Source organism: Perissodus microlepis, chromosome 17 (assembly GCF_051167445.1).
Source record: "Perissodus microlepis isolate ML-2025 ecotype Zambia chromosome 17, ASM5116744v1, whole genome shotgun sequence".
NCBI classification, from domain to species: Eukaryota; Metazoa; Chordata; class Actinopteri; order Cichliformes; family Cichlidae; genus Perissodus; species Perissodus microlepis.
In genome coordinates, this window is record NC_140477.1 from 14,876,978 (window position 1) to 14,892,528 (window position 15,551).

Consider the following 15,551-nt stretch of genomic DNA (forward strand, 5'->3'; position numbering starts at 1 on the left):
ACTCTACTGCCACAAGGATTTTAACACATGCAGCAGGTAATATTTAAGGTAAGGTAGTTTTACCTGGACAATCAATGACTGTTTGATTACTTGGCATTATACTGTGAAAGCTCTTTGTGCTGATTGAACAAATCAGTAAATTACGTTAAGTTTCTGCAAGTCCCAAGATAATGCATTTTATGTAATACTAACTTTCAAATCCTAAAAACACCAATATAGAACCGTATCACTTTGATGTTTGCTGAGGTGTTGATGGCTGCATCACACATATAAATGTGGTTTTCGTATCAACAAGTCTGTGAAGAGCATCCCTCTTGGTAAAACATTCTGCTGAAGTCAACACCTCAACAAGATTTTGTTACAAGCAGCACTGTGGTGTCAGCAAATCCCATCTTGAGTGAATTCAGCATAAAAATCACAGTAATGCCCTCATCTAATCCAACTTAAAGGTCACCACAGTGCACAACAGAAATATGACAAATTTAAGGGAATGCGTTTTGCCACAGAAAATGTGCTTCTGCTTTAGATAATAAAGAAAGCATTCTCACAGCTGACCCAGCATTAATCTTAAACATCTTTTTGACAGTCCTTTGCCCTTTCCCTCTCCAGTTTACAAGGAAAATGGATACTGATGACAGATGTGTTTTTTTTTTATATTTTTATTTGTTTTTACAGACTTTTGTCACAACAAAGTCAGCAAGAGCATTCTTTTTTTTGTCTATTGCATTGTTGTAATTTGTTTGAAAGCAACCAAGAGGACAGTGACCATTTCATAGCATAAAAGCAGAGGCAGTTTTGACATGCAGCAAAACAGGCAGGGCTTTGAACCGAAAAAACGAACAAGGCAAGGGGAATAAAAAAAAAAAAACCCTACCAACAACTTTCAAATCTGACCCCCATTAACCCATCACTTACAACCCCTAGAGCCCATTAGTTACAAAATACTCAGAGAAGCTGCAAGGAAAAAAAAAAAAAAAAGGGAAAAGGAATTTTTGCTCTGAACTCTCACCCAGGGGCGGCAAAATGAACAAAGTTCTAAAATATCTAATCCTATTATGTGCTGTTAACATTGCTTCAAAAGGGATTGAGTAACACGTTTGAAAATTGCAACATTCAAGTCATTCTAGTTAGCCAGCATGGTGATTGGTCAAAGAATAGAGAATACCTTAATGATGTAAAATTTGTGGATAAAACACCATTTGATATGTAAGTGATACATCACCAAGTAGAAAAGAAAAATCTGACCTTTGCACCTCCCTCAGCCAACATCTCTAAAATATTAAGCTTAGATTTGAGGGACAATTTGATCTATCTATAAAAAAAATTAAAGTACAGGAAGAGGCCACACATAATGAAATGTTAACATAATTAAACTTAATCTTTTTAGTCTTATCAAGTATAGTACAGTGCAAGTAATGTTCATGAGAAACCCTGGCCATAAAATACTTAAACTGTGAAGTTGTAAAAATATTAACACACTACTGATCCATTACAATTTAATTTCAGTATGTTTTTACAACACAACTGCAAAAAAAAAAAAAAAGATGTGCATTTACTCGTATATGAAAGCTTTGTGTTTGTGTTATAGAGTCTGTTACTAATCTGAGCAGTGTTAAGATCCAGGTTCAAGAGCACTCCCCAAGTGTTTGGTCCCTAAGGGAGACATAACTGACGAGTCCTTCTGTTAAATGGCTAAAAACAGAGGACTAAGGGGAAAAAAAATCCTATCCCAAAAACCTGGGGAAAAGAGAAATTACAATGTAAGGAAGACCACCAGACAGACAAAATGAACCTCCAACAAACAGACAAAAGCATTGTTGAGACAGAGGTTGATCAGGGTCAAAGGGGCAAGTCCATCTTCTCTCAGGAGATCACTGCATCCATTTGAGTGCCCGTTCATACAGCTGCCCAGCCACCTCCCACACTGTGGTGTCTTACTTGAGCAGAGCTTTTATGGGCTCAGTAGCAGCAGCTTCAAGGGCAGTCATGCCGTCTGGTGATTTTTGGTCTTTGTCAGCTCCCTGTGGAGGAGAGGGGACACAATGTTTACTTGGTGCCTCAAACTTTAGTGACATCTGCTCAAACGTGACAGTCAAATACTGCATTGATAACGCCGCCGTGAACAATGTCCAAAGCTTGCGTGGCTACTTAAGAGCCATACAGAACTAGTCAGACCCAAACTCTTTCATACACACTTCTTATTCGTTTTACCCACATCTGAAGAACTGGGAAGATTAAGGAAACCAAAACAAGGGATTAAAATCGAAGCATAGTTTTTGGACACAAATTGCACCAGCTGTGATTTAGTTTTCAGAGATGAACTGTGTACTCCTCAAAAACAAAACTGTTGGCCGAGCACTGAGCCTTGAGTAGATGCATTTGGAAGCCAAGCTAAAGCGAAATCAGAAGAGGTTTGTTCCAGAAATGGGAAAAGCTCAGTCGGAGGGGGGAGGGGGGAGGGGGGGAGAGAAGAGATGCATACACATCCCTAATGAACAAGATCATTAAAATCAGGAATCAGTTGATAAGATTCAACTGAAAAGAGGCCAAGTTAGTTATAAAGTATCTCACAGGTTCAATTGTTCTGGTGTACAAATGCATCTTTCACTTTTTGAGAAAGACGAGTGAAAAACTCACAGACTAAAGTTACGGTAGTTGCCAAAGGAAGAGAGACAAGACTTACTTTAGACTAGCCCCTTACTCATTTGAGCTGTGATAATATGTGTATTCTGACTCTGACACTGTGGCTGTGTAGTTATTGTTATACTTTTCTTTAAGCTGCAGGTAGTCCACCTGGAGGAGGCATGTATATTTGGTTCAATTATAGTGCAGAACCAGCACAAACTGGCAGGCATGCCGACGTCCAAACAAAGCCTTGCATTCACGGTCCGATTATGAATTTTACATTAGTCGAACCCTTGCATACTCAGGGACACAGGAAAGGTATGTAGGACAATCATGAACACAACAAGGACAAGACTTTCCCTTAGTTGACTGCTTTAGGGAAGCAGAAAGGCTGTGGCATGAAAGATCTTTACAGAAAAGTGAGGGTGGTCATTCAGACATAAAGCTGCCACATTCAGAGGCCATCAGATCAATGGAAAGGAGTGCATGACTAAGAGGGGCTGAAGTCACACACACTGAGACACAAATCCATTCAAGCTTTGAGGGATAACAGAATCAATGTGAAGGAGATGGGAGAAGACATAGCCATTTAGATTAATACGGACAAAAAACACAGACACACACACAAAAACAAAGAGAGAGAGAAAGAAACAGGCCACATGTTTTAATGCATTTGTAGTGACAACAGACTTAATGGCAAAGTAGGAGTGGAAGGCCTTGCAGTGGAAACGCGTCCCTTTGTTTAGCTTGCCAAGTTTAGCCTCTTAGCAAAAGAGCTTACAGAACCAAGGCAGAGAGAGGCTATTGTTGCATAGAGAAACAGGGCATCAAAAACAATGTGCCCCAGTTCGAGTACCCGGTAGCAGGAGGATGGTTATCTGGGAGCAAATTCCATGCCACAAGAGCAACAGAGCATAAAGCGAGGAGAGGGATTTACCAGGGTTGAGTTGGTAACCTGTCACATCTACAGCTCTAATTGGTAAGGAAATGGAAGACAAAATGAGAGATAGGGCCCCCCCCCCATCGGAACATACTTCACATTTCTTGGCATAATGCTCCTGTCAACACTCTAGTTAAACATGTTAGAGCTCTGTTATGCAACACTTGCAGTATGAAGACTAGTGAGACCTGTTCTCTCACTTTTTCAATGTGAATTTTATACATTTTATCTGATTATTCTAATTGTATCAAACATGTCTGTTAGAGATATTAAGTTAAATTTATGAAATTGTCTTTTTTTAAGCATTCTTGCAAAGGATTACATAATAAAATTCACATCACTCCCATGTCTGTTAAAAATGATGATGGTTGACAGCTAACTTGTCTTAGCTGGGACATAAAACATGGATGCAAGGAGAGACAGTGGAACAGCTCTCTTCAAGGGGAACAAAATCTGACAACCAGCTTCTATAAAGCTCACTAATGAACAAAATGATAACTGATTTGGTTGTCTGTGCAGAAAAAAATTTAAGTGGGGCCAGTCTTCATTGTATAATGAAGAATTGATCTCACACAAAAGCTGTACATTATCAACTACAAAATAAACAATGACAAACGTTTTTTAAGTGAAGTTGTGTGAAATTGAGTCTTTAATCAAATCCTGCAGTGTTAAAAAACCCCAAAACAAAACGATGGTTTTGGTAGCCAGATCTTTCAATTTCCAAAAAATAAATAAAAAAAATCCTTCCCTCCCCTACCTTACCTGCAAATAAACAAAGGGTTTCTTCAATGTAATTCATCTTGTCAGAGATAGGGCAGCTTGCCAGGCAAAAAACACATTTTTTTTTCTGATAATAATGTTTTAATCTTTTTTCATTTATCACAGTTTCAAAGTCTACTCCTTCTAACAAGTTAAACAATTTTTGTTCTTTTGTCAGTTAACTTTCCCTGAAAATGCAGATTCATGCATACCAGGTACCTGATAACCAATTACCATAATCTCTTACTCTGATGTGCTACTGGGTAGAGCGATATGGCCCAAACTTCATGTTTCGATATTATTTAGCTGGATGGCGATATACGATATATACCTCAATATTTTTTTTAAACCAATAAAGTAAGAAAAAAAGGGAGTTCTTAGTCAAAGCTATGTGTCGCAGATGTCACACAGGCACTTTTATTAACATACAGTGTAGATGTACATTTTAAAAAAAAAAAAAAAAAAAAAAAAAAAAATCACTCAGAAAAAAATTATTAGCATCTTGACGTTGGCTGCTGGTGAAGCGATGGGGAGGGGGAGTTGTTTTCAGTGAAGGAGAGAGGCGGGACAGAGTAACGTTGCGTAGAGACAAAAGTGGACCAAAGAGAGGCAAACCAGCAGCTCCACAAGTGTAATTATAACGCAACATAGACTATATCGATATAAACGATATTGTCACATCTTATATCTCGTATAAAAATCAATCAATCTTTTTAAAAAACTAGATATATCGCCCAGTCTTACTACTGAGTAAAGAGGAGAGGAATGGAGATGATTCTCTTTATCACTTCCCTTTTCTCCAGCTCTGGAGAGGTCATTAGTTGTTGGTTCAGTCCAAACTTAATCAACCCTACAGACCTCATCAAGATTGCAAAAAACAGCATTACATGTTGACTAATAATCACTGCCTTCTTGGCGACAAATAAGCCTTCTATATAATAAACACAACTGCATAATTTGTACCACTATATTTTAGGTTCTACCATTCACATAATCATTACCTTCTCATCACCAAACATACTGCGAAAAAGTGTATACTGGAACCATGCCAGAGATAATGCTTAATATCAGTATTTATGGTCGAGTTCCAGTAATAGTGCTGGCACAGTCTTCCTTTTTTTGCCTTTCAGGATACACCACGCTACCCCCAACGGCCAAGCAGCTCACTGGCACGCTCCTGACACCACTTAGAGTAATGAGCTTTACTCAACTTGAATAATGACGCCACATGATCACCTCACTGTCCAAACACTAGCCAGTCAAAGACGTTGATGGCCAATAGAGACACAGACTAATGAACAAGAATAGACTCCCAGCGTGTCTCCAGTCAAAATAAGATACATAATCACCCTGGATTATACAGCTATACAAAGCAGCAGTGGGTCAGTAATGCCACCAACATGCCAAAATGTCCATTAAGTTTTCATTATGACTGTTGTGAATGGAATGCATAAGTCTTCAAATATTGAGCCAAAGCCTCACTCAAAACCTATTTGAAGCACAAGATTTTCATCAGACTATTGACCTGCTGTCTGCAATCAAACATTACTGAGCAGTTAAAAGGGCAAATTTTTAACACCCAGCGATAAGGATAAGATCAATACATGTATTACGACAGGATGTGCCAGGAAGGCTCTGGATACGGTGGGGGGTGGGAAATCAAATCCTTTTATAAATTTATGGTAATCTCAACATATGAAGCAATAAAGACCGCAAGTGTGCACTTTTACCCCCCTCAAAAAACAAAAACACTTCAGTGACAAGTGAAAGATGTTTTATACTAGTGTGTGTATATATATTATCTATACAGTTAGGATAAATGTTCCATCCATTCTTTGCATAAAGGGCAGAGAGAAAAAAGGAGGAAACCTTTAGGGATGTAAAAGACACAAAAACAACAGGAACTGACTTCAAACAGTACTGTACTTCTTCCTAGACAATAGCAAGTTTCCATTAAAAGAAAAATGTGTGTGTATTTGTGTGTACGCCCTTTTATTGCTGACCTAAAATTAACTGGCTGGTCTTTGCAGGCGGTAGTCAGCACTCTTGGCCAGGATCTTACAGCTGGGTCACCTTTGGGGTAATAATGGCCTTTCATAATTCATTAACAACAACAACACGGCACACAGTTGGGGGCAGGGGTCAGCTTCCATGATGCACAAGGGAACCACGCCATTTTTAATCTGCCAACACAAGAATGTCTGACAGTCCAACAGTCACAATTCAGTATTCTCAGTGGGCTCCTTTTATCCAGTGCAATGTGGCAGCTGTGCACAGCTACAGGTGCTGCCAGACAGAGTGGATTTACACTAGCACTATCATTGGTGTAGCTCTGAAATATCTATTAATCTCATGTTGGGATACATGGGAAGTTTTCAAAGCTGTCATATGGATATACTGAGACCTGCTCCCTGTGGCAACTATTAGCATCTAGTGTTAATTATTGATGGTACTTAGTTGGAATTATTATAAAATCAAGAACTGTGATGAATTAGGACCACCTGTCTTGTCTGATATGATACTAGCTTTTTGAAAGTCTACCAGTAGCTGGATAATTCAAGAGACTTCAGTTTAAATTTACAATTGTGATCTACAATGACTATGAAAACAAGACAATCAACGTAAAATTATTCATATTTCCTCGTCATAGTCCTTGTCATAACAAAACTCATTTTTCTTGTGTAATAAATCACTCACACACCTTTTCTTAAGTTGCTGTGCTTTCATCCCTCTCTAAAACAAAACTTACCTAAAGGTCTTTGATTTACAAAGATGAGGCACTACATGATACAGCTGCCTATTTTAAATGCAGAGGAGCTTCCGACTCTCAGAAGGATGATCTGTGACTGGCAGCAGAAGAAATTAAGGAAAATAAATGCCAATAATGAAGTCTTTTTTTAAAGAGACAAAATGAGCTTTTAAAACCCAAATTTTTCATTGTAATGTGAAAGTGAAATGTGGCTGTGTGATATTAACACTCTTAGGGACATTAAATGCATCATCTAGTGACAGCTCAGATCTTAACTTGAAGTACACCGCTTAGTTTCAGCAAAGCAATCATTCTATAACGTGTCATCTTTCAATGCTTAAATAATAGCTCATTGGATATAAATATGGTCTATGGTAGGAATAAAAAGTTCTGAGTCAAATGTATACTTAAGTCAGAAACATGCAATGTCAAATGCGTGCTGACATGCTAGCAACTTTTATAGCAAATGACTTGCTGTATATAGTTTCTTTTTCCTGTCCGTTATTTCCTTCAGTTTATCTTAGTGCTGATTGCCAGCTGACAACAGTCTTCCGCTCTTGGCTGACTAGTTACAAGATTCTGGTGCCTTTGTTGATAGGCAGGACAGAGTTTGCAGCTGCGCTGCCAAAAATGCAGGACTAATACAGCTGATTAACTGAAATCAGTTGGTGTAGCATACCACAACCATGCCTCTCTAACCAAAAACACTGTTGTTTCCCCATATACAGATTATGGTTTCCTCTTTTCAAATGCCTTCTTCAAAGTCCCATTCAACCTGTGAACCTATTAAAAAGTCTGTTTGGCTGCTGGCAATGAGATTGTAAAGACTGCAAAAAGTGACTTCCCCATTCTGTAGTGTGACCCCTCCCCACTTCCCATTACTTGATGCTACTGTGAAACAACTGTGTAGAGGAGCTTTCATTTACCCTGCCTCATTAAGCCTGGCTGGAAACAGACAGCTGCTCACTCACCCTCAGGCCCCTGATTCTCACTCTCTCTCTGAATTCTTCCCATATACACATAACAGTCTGGAGCAGCCTTTGAATGATGCTTTTTCATGACATGATGCAGTCTTCCACAATGTAAACTCCACTCAATCAGTGGTGGTGTACTTGTGTCATTTTCCAAATTTCAAGCCAAACTATGAAAATTGACAAATTTGTTTGAAGCACATTTACAAAGCTAAGCTGTCCGACTGAAACATCCATGTTCTTTGCATCATTGTTCAAATAAGCTTTTTTTCCCCACTTAAATGTAATAATAAACATGTAACGAGATAGAGGACCCAGTCAACTACATACCTACCTGCTTCTTTTAAACATCATGAGTGTTATAAGGTGGAGGGTAGGGCTGGGCGATATGGCCTAAAATTCATATCGCGATATAATTTGAAGCATGTGCGGTAACGATATATATCGCGATATATTCTTTTCTTCTGTATAACGTATTTTCCACACTATAAGGCACACTTAAAATCCTTTAATTTCCTCGAAAATCGAGAGTGTGCTTTATGTGTGAATTCTGGTTGTGCTTACTGACCTCGAACCGATTTTGGCATGCAGAAATCTGTTAAATGTTTTAGTACAACTTTGGTAAGCCACACTGCTTGATGGATTGTCAGAGCATTACGGCTGCCGTAGTGAGGAGCTTTGCGGAGTAATCTGGGTCCAAAACGCCGTCCCCCTTCAGGTCCCAAAGTCAAACGAGCACTAAGAGTTAAAAACGGTCTAAATTCCTTAATCTTTAATAAAATCATCAGCGTTGCTGCTTTATCAGGTGTAACAATTAAGTTTAACATCCATGCGTCCATGAAAACAGAATTTATTACATTTAACAGAGTTAGAAGTTAACAGGAAGTTAGCTCGCTAGTTTACACCTAAACATGACATACCATGTTCTGACTGAGAGATTTTTGAAACTAATTAAAACGTACAGCTCTGCTACCACTTCCAACATAAATGAAGACAGAAAACTAAACAGCAGTGGCATTTGCAGGGTTACTGAAGTTGGACTACCTGGTATATAATGTTGTGCTACGTGATTGCTAGCGACACAGCTATGTTAGCATAACATTAGCACAGTGAAGCTGGAGGATGAACACCAACTTTTTTTCCACTCATTAAAAGTTAACGTGAGGGATTCTGGTGGTTGGGGACAAATGCAATCGTATAGCAGGATGCTATACACGGGCCAAACGTCAGTCAGGAGAACAACTAAGATTATTCATCCACAATACGAGGTTAGTTATTAATATATTGCAACAACATGGGAATAGAACAGCTACGAGAGAATTCAACATTAATGAATCAATGTTACGGAAGTGGAGGAAGCGCAGTTTTTCGCTTTCCCCATATTTCGAAAGTGCTTCATCTCTTTGCTATGACTGTCGCCCGGCATAATTTGCAGATGATAATGGTTATAGCCGCTGGGATGCTTTCGACCAAAACAGGCGCAGCTTGATGACATCATCAACATGCGCTATCGCGATAGAGCGGTATAGCCAAAATCTCTATCGTTGGCCAAATTTATATCGTTTCTATCGTATATCGTTTATATCGCCCACCCCTAGTGGAGGGGTACACAGAAAAAGAAATGTGTGTGTTAAAATGAATGTGTGACATTCATCCTCCACAGGGCCATCAATTCAACTGCAGTCGGGCTCATTTGGACTGTAGTGAAACAGTAGCTACAGCTGTCCTGATGGGTAGAAGATGTGTCATTATGCCAGGAGTGCATATACTTTTGAGTCTAACATTCGGGTAAGACATGCAAAAAGAAACACTGACTTTGTAAAAGAAAGCTCCCCACTTACAAATGAGTCTGTCTAGCTAACTGTGAAGGAACTGCAGAAATGTGTATTCTATGGCCAGATGACGCTGGATAGATTGGACATTTATTATAGTATTCCTGTTATTATGTTGTAGTGTTATAGCCAATGCCAGCTGTGCCTGACTCTGTTCTGTGCCTCTCCTCACAGCTGTGACTAGATCTGCACATGGCAGCATGTATTTTTTTGGACCTAAGTAGCATTTAAGGTACTTCCAGAGCTAAACACCTTAGGGAGGCTAATGTGGAGGGATGGAGCAGAGACTTAGATGAAGCCAACGGCAGTGCTCCTATGAATGAAAGAAACAAACAACAAAAAAGCAAGTGCACAGCAGCGACAGTCTGCGATGCTCTATGAACATTCCAGCACAGCCTCCATAGAAATGTGTTAAAGGGCTTTTTGTCCAATGAGTTACCTCATCAGCACTCATGGCTCACATGGAACCACTGATACGTCAGCATGCACTAGTGGGTGAAAGACACCAGTGCACTCCTTTGTCCAGATGCTTGCATACGCATACATGAACGCAATCAGGGCACCAACCTTTTCTAGCAGGAGCTTGACACATGAGAGATGACCCTCAAAACAGGCAGTCATCAGTGGAGTAAACCCATGTTTGTCTGGAGCCTGTGGAAGAAGAGGATGAGAGAGGAATGAGTGAGAAGAAGAAGACTTTTGGTCTTTGGAGGGAAAGCAAAGATTGTATATTGTTACACTTTTAAAATCTTGTTTAAAAAAAAAAAAAAGTCTTGTGATTTGCAGATACCAATTTTAAGCAAAGGGTGAGATGCACCGTGCTGATGTGTGTCTTCCTGTGCAAGGAAGATTTAGAGACTTCCTACTCCTGATTATTAGAGTTAAAGCATCCATGTCTTATTGTAAATTACTAACACATGATGCTTTCAAGGTAAAAACCAATTTAAAAGACTTTTGTTGAATCAGGCCACTACCACACCTTCTGAAACTACAAGGCTCAAGGGGCCATCAAGGTTAAATGTGAGAAGGGGTTTTCTAGCATAGAAAATTTGGGGCTTTCAAAGAGGTTTTAGCCTCACACGAAAGAAAGATTACCTGAACTACTACTGAACTTTTTTTAAGAGGGGCTTAATTTACTAAACATAACAGGAAATGTATAGACCTCTGTTAAGTAAGGCAACACAGACTCACTGCCCTAACTGCAAGCGGATCAATTGTGGTTATGTGCGTCACTCATGAGAAGCCCACTATGACCCATAAAAAACCCCTGCTGAGGCCTGGCAGCCAATGAACAGTGGGTAGAAATGTATATGATAAACCCCGTTTTATTAAAGCCAGGTTGCTTTTGTTTAAAGAAACAAATAATGTTTGTTTCTAACCAAACATTAGACAGTCAAAGGAAGGAGACACAGGCTCTGTTATTTTTGTGGTCACTGTAGTGCTGAGCAGTAGGAAAATTAACGCAAAAAGAATGAAGCTGAGATAGTTGTAACTCTTACATTGATATCTGCCCCCTTAGAAATGAGGAACTCCACCACATCTGTCTGACCGAAGTCTGCAGCATAATGCAGCGGCTTCCTCCCACCATCGAGGGTCCGGTTCACATGCTCAGCCTACAGAAGGGGAAAAAGTACACATTAACAGGGATGAGATTGCCTAACGTGGCATTGCCACAAGCCAGTATGTTGTGTCTTAGTTTAAAAAACAAAACAAAAACAAAAAAGAAAACACAAATCAAAGCCCTTCAAAAGAAGGTAACATCTATTAAATCATTTTTTGCTGCTTGGACCCATAATAAAACACAAATCGGTCCCAGCGAGGGCTGTCAGTCCTGACTTTTCCCCAGAAGTATATGAATAATTACTTGCCTGTATAAGGACGAAGGGAAGTGAAGCAAGAAAAGCATTCATCAGCTCAGAAAAATGGGTATACTATCGAGAATATAGAAGCATAGGAAGCCCTAGAAGATGCATTAATATCTTGTTACACAAGACCTTCATATTATAAACACCTGAGCTGGGGATGAAGGCTCAGGTGTTGGTTCTCCTGGGGCAACTAAGATCAACATTAATGAGATAGCAATAAAATGGACAGACTAGGCAAACAGCATCGACAAATACTGTGCATTATTGATATCAAAACTGTATGAGATTACATATGACCTCAAGTTTTTACATTATTATTAATATTATAGTCATCTCCTGACTCTAATTCCTACATTAAATTTGCTACAGTATTTACCATGACAGCATAAAATGAAGACTCAACCTGCTACAGATCTCCAAATATGAATTTTTCGAAGCAGACACATTGAATTAATATGGCAGTAATGTCACACATATATATTTAGTTTCATGAAATAACTGTTGTGAAAGGACTCAATATAATCTTGTACATAAAATAAATCCAGTTTTATGTAGACCTAAAACTTTAAGGTTACATTTTGAAAAAAACAAACCACCACATTTCCTTTTACTCTCTGCCATTTCTTGGGGTCAGATGAACATGGTCAGTTGCACACAAATTCTGTTTTATTACCACTAGATATTTCTGAAACAGAATCCACACCGCAGCACTGCCTTATCAAAAACATCCTTGTAGGTCAAATTCAACATACCGAACACAATGTTTCACCTTACACCTCATCTTGCTAAGTCCTGTAGCTGATTGATATCAAACCTCAAACTTCTCTAAAAATGTTTAAATGTTACTTTCAGTGGTTGATAAAATTAAACGAGCTCCATTTATACTATAGAAAAAGGTTAGTTATTTTTATCTACATGTTTCGTCAATGACACAATTACAGCTGAACACAAGAAACCTCACTTCTCAGAAGTCACCAACTGTAATCATGAGCTCATGTCAATCATTTGTAGTGGTGGTTTATATCAACAGTTCTTATAGTGCGGTCTTCGCCTCCTGCAGTTAACACACGCACACAAAACTTCACACAGTCCCTCCCTACACTGGCAGCTCAAGTAGTTGATCTGCACAACACTGAACAACAATTTGTCAGGAATTTGAAGAGGTCACTAAAGCTGCCCTTTCAGGAACACTGAAGGTTATTCGGTATGGCTACTAATAAAATAATAATAATGGTAATGTGGGAACTAGGCAGCAAAAATTATCAGTCCTGCCTGTCTGTAACATTAATACATATTGTCTGTGAAGGTTCTCAGTCATCCAAGGTCATCGTAGTCAAAGGAGCTTGCAAATAAAAGCGTCTGGACTTCTTTAAGTTGCTTGAATACGTTTCACCTCTCATCCGAGAAGCTTCTTCAGTTCTAAGGTCAAATGGCGGACAAATCTGGGACTCTCCGCCATTTGACCTTAGAACTGAAGAAGCTTCTCGGATGAGAGGTGAAACGTATTCAAGCAACTTAAAGAAGTCCAGACGCTTTTCTTTGCAAGCTCCTCTGATTAATACATATTATTAACAGGACAGTTATTTGTGTCTAAAAACTTGTGTTTTTCTTGACGTCACAGACTCAAGGTGAAAAACAAAACAAAACAAAAAAAATATCAGTGACTACATAGAAACAGTGGCAAGCACTTTATGGTGCCAAGTTGAACAAGTACAGCGTTACCTCAGACAACCTAAAAAATAAATTAATTTTTTGTTCTTTTGCTGTATGTAAGAGAATCTTAAAATATGTCACATACTTTGAGACAGTATGTATAGTTTTGACCCTGTGTGGAAAGTTGTATGCTGTAAAATTATTCCACCCTGGAAAAAGAACAGTTGAAATAAATAGTTTAAAGTACCAAATTACCATGACGATCACGATGAGTATGTAAACAGTCACTTATACAAACACGTGATTAATAGTTGATGAAACAAATAGAATAAGACACTAAGAAAAAAGAAAACGCTTCTGTCTTCTCAAAAGTCACCAACATCCTGAGCATTATCAGTCTTTAAGAGTTTGATCAAAAACTATATGTAGTTTCACGTATTGTAAAATTTACATTGGAAACTAGCATTTTACAATTTAAACACATTAGTGAGCTGTACTTTATGAGGAAGCAAATATAGATTCAGTTAGTCATTTGTGGGAAACAACTGAGTGTAAATCATATGTGGCAGTAAAACTATCCAGCTACTACCCAACTACAAAATCCGAATGCAGGCGTGTTTCCTAAGGTAGCTGTTTTACAGAAACATCTCTGCGTGGTAAGCATAGGCAGAAACCTTCTCATCAGGCTACTCCAAAAAGAGCATGCTGGCATTAACGAACGCTGCTGCTGCTATTAGCCAAGCCTCCATCTCCTAGACTACAGCTGAGACCACCGCCCACTAAAGCTGACTAGACACTGGCCCTGTCTGCTCGATTAGCCGCTAGCATATAGCTAGACATTTGCCTCAGCTCTCTTAACAACACGCTTATAGAAGACTGTAATATGCGTTTTCTAGTAACGTACATACTGTGCTTAAAACACCCAGTTACAGTAACATTGTTACTGGTGTCAAGAGCCGTTACCCGTGTCACGTACCAACAGATACCATAGTTGGTTAGCTAACCAACAAGTTGCTCTCAGCGGAAAGTGATAATGGATTAACTTTAAACACGTCTCGTTACCCGTAAGACGAATTAAAGCCAGTTTAAAGGTGCACACATTACCGTTAATGTTACAGACCCAGAATGTCCCAACAGCTTTTCAATTCTGGATTACCTAACTTAAAATTGCCCAACTCCAGCTAACGCTAGCTCGCTAGCAGCTCTACGAACTAGCGTTGATTATCTTAGCTATGCTGCCAGTAGTCAAAAATGCACAACAGTGGGCAAGTCAAATAACAGCTAAATTACCGTTTGCAGTGTGGCTTTGACCTCATCCAGGTCCCCGGTCTTCAGTGTCCAAATCAGATCTTTATCGCACATCTTTTTGTTGTCGGTTCGGTGTTGTACTGCCGGGGGTTTGACAACTTATCTGCTAGTGTGTTAAAAGTTAGCTAGCTGAGGCTAGAAAACTACTACTCTCGCCGAGGCTAACACAGTTTCAGTTAAATAAAAATACTCAGAATAATAATTTTTGTTCGATATGGCGACTCAATGACGAGTGACGGGGAAAAATGGTTCACGAAAAGTTCTAAACGGCAAAGTAGCAAACAGGTATCCGCCTTTCTGCAATCCAGAAATATTTCCGATGCCGTTACCCGGAAGAGAATATTTATGGAGAAGTTTATGCTGTTCTGTGACGATAAGAAGAAGGAGTTACTTAATGCAACGCATATGACTCGTCAGGGTTTTTGAATATCCCTAATTTGTAACAATTATTTACAGTTCCTGAATAAACATATACAAAAAATTATAATTAAATAAGCTTCTTTGTTACCATGTAAAGTAAAACGGAAATTCGTTCCTTATCTGGTTCTGCATTTATGTATTTTCGCACTTTGTCTTCACAACTGAGTATACACCTTTTCACTGTTTTTCAGAAATGTTTAACTGAAAATTTTTAATAATAGAAATAATAAACAGACAAAAAACATTCAACTCCACTATAGTTAACGATGTAAGAAAACAAACACATATGCCTAGTTACAAAATCCAAATGCAAACTATATTACATTCTTTTTACATTGTCATGTTAAGCCATAGCGCCACAGTAACCAAGGGAAGTTAAAATCATAGTTTCACATGTCTTTAAATAGCTATGACCAAACACCATATTCG

At 38.8% G+C, this 15,551-nt stretch overlaps 1 protein-coding gene across 1 annotated transcript; it reads right to left on the reverse strand.

The window, feature by feature from the left end:
- Positions 1-641: 641 nt before the first annotated feature.
- Positions 642-15,045, reverse strand: mtpn (myotrophin). The gene is made up of 4 exons (XM_084910120.1): positions 14,685-15,045; positions 11,376-11,489; positions 10,444-10,527; positions 642-2,021 (listed from the first exon to the last, which is right to left on the reverse strand). Exons 1-4 carry the CDS (start codon positions 14,754-14,756, stop codon positions 1,935-1,937), a joined length of 357 nt encoding a protein of 118 aa, XP_084766246.1. The 5' UTR covers positions 14,757-15,045; the 3' UTR covers positions 642-1,934.
- Between the last annotated feature and the right edge of the window lie 506 nt (positions 15,046-15,551).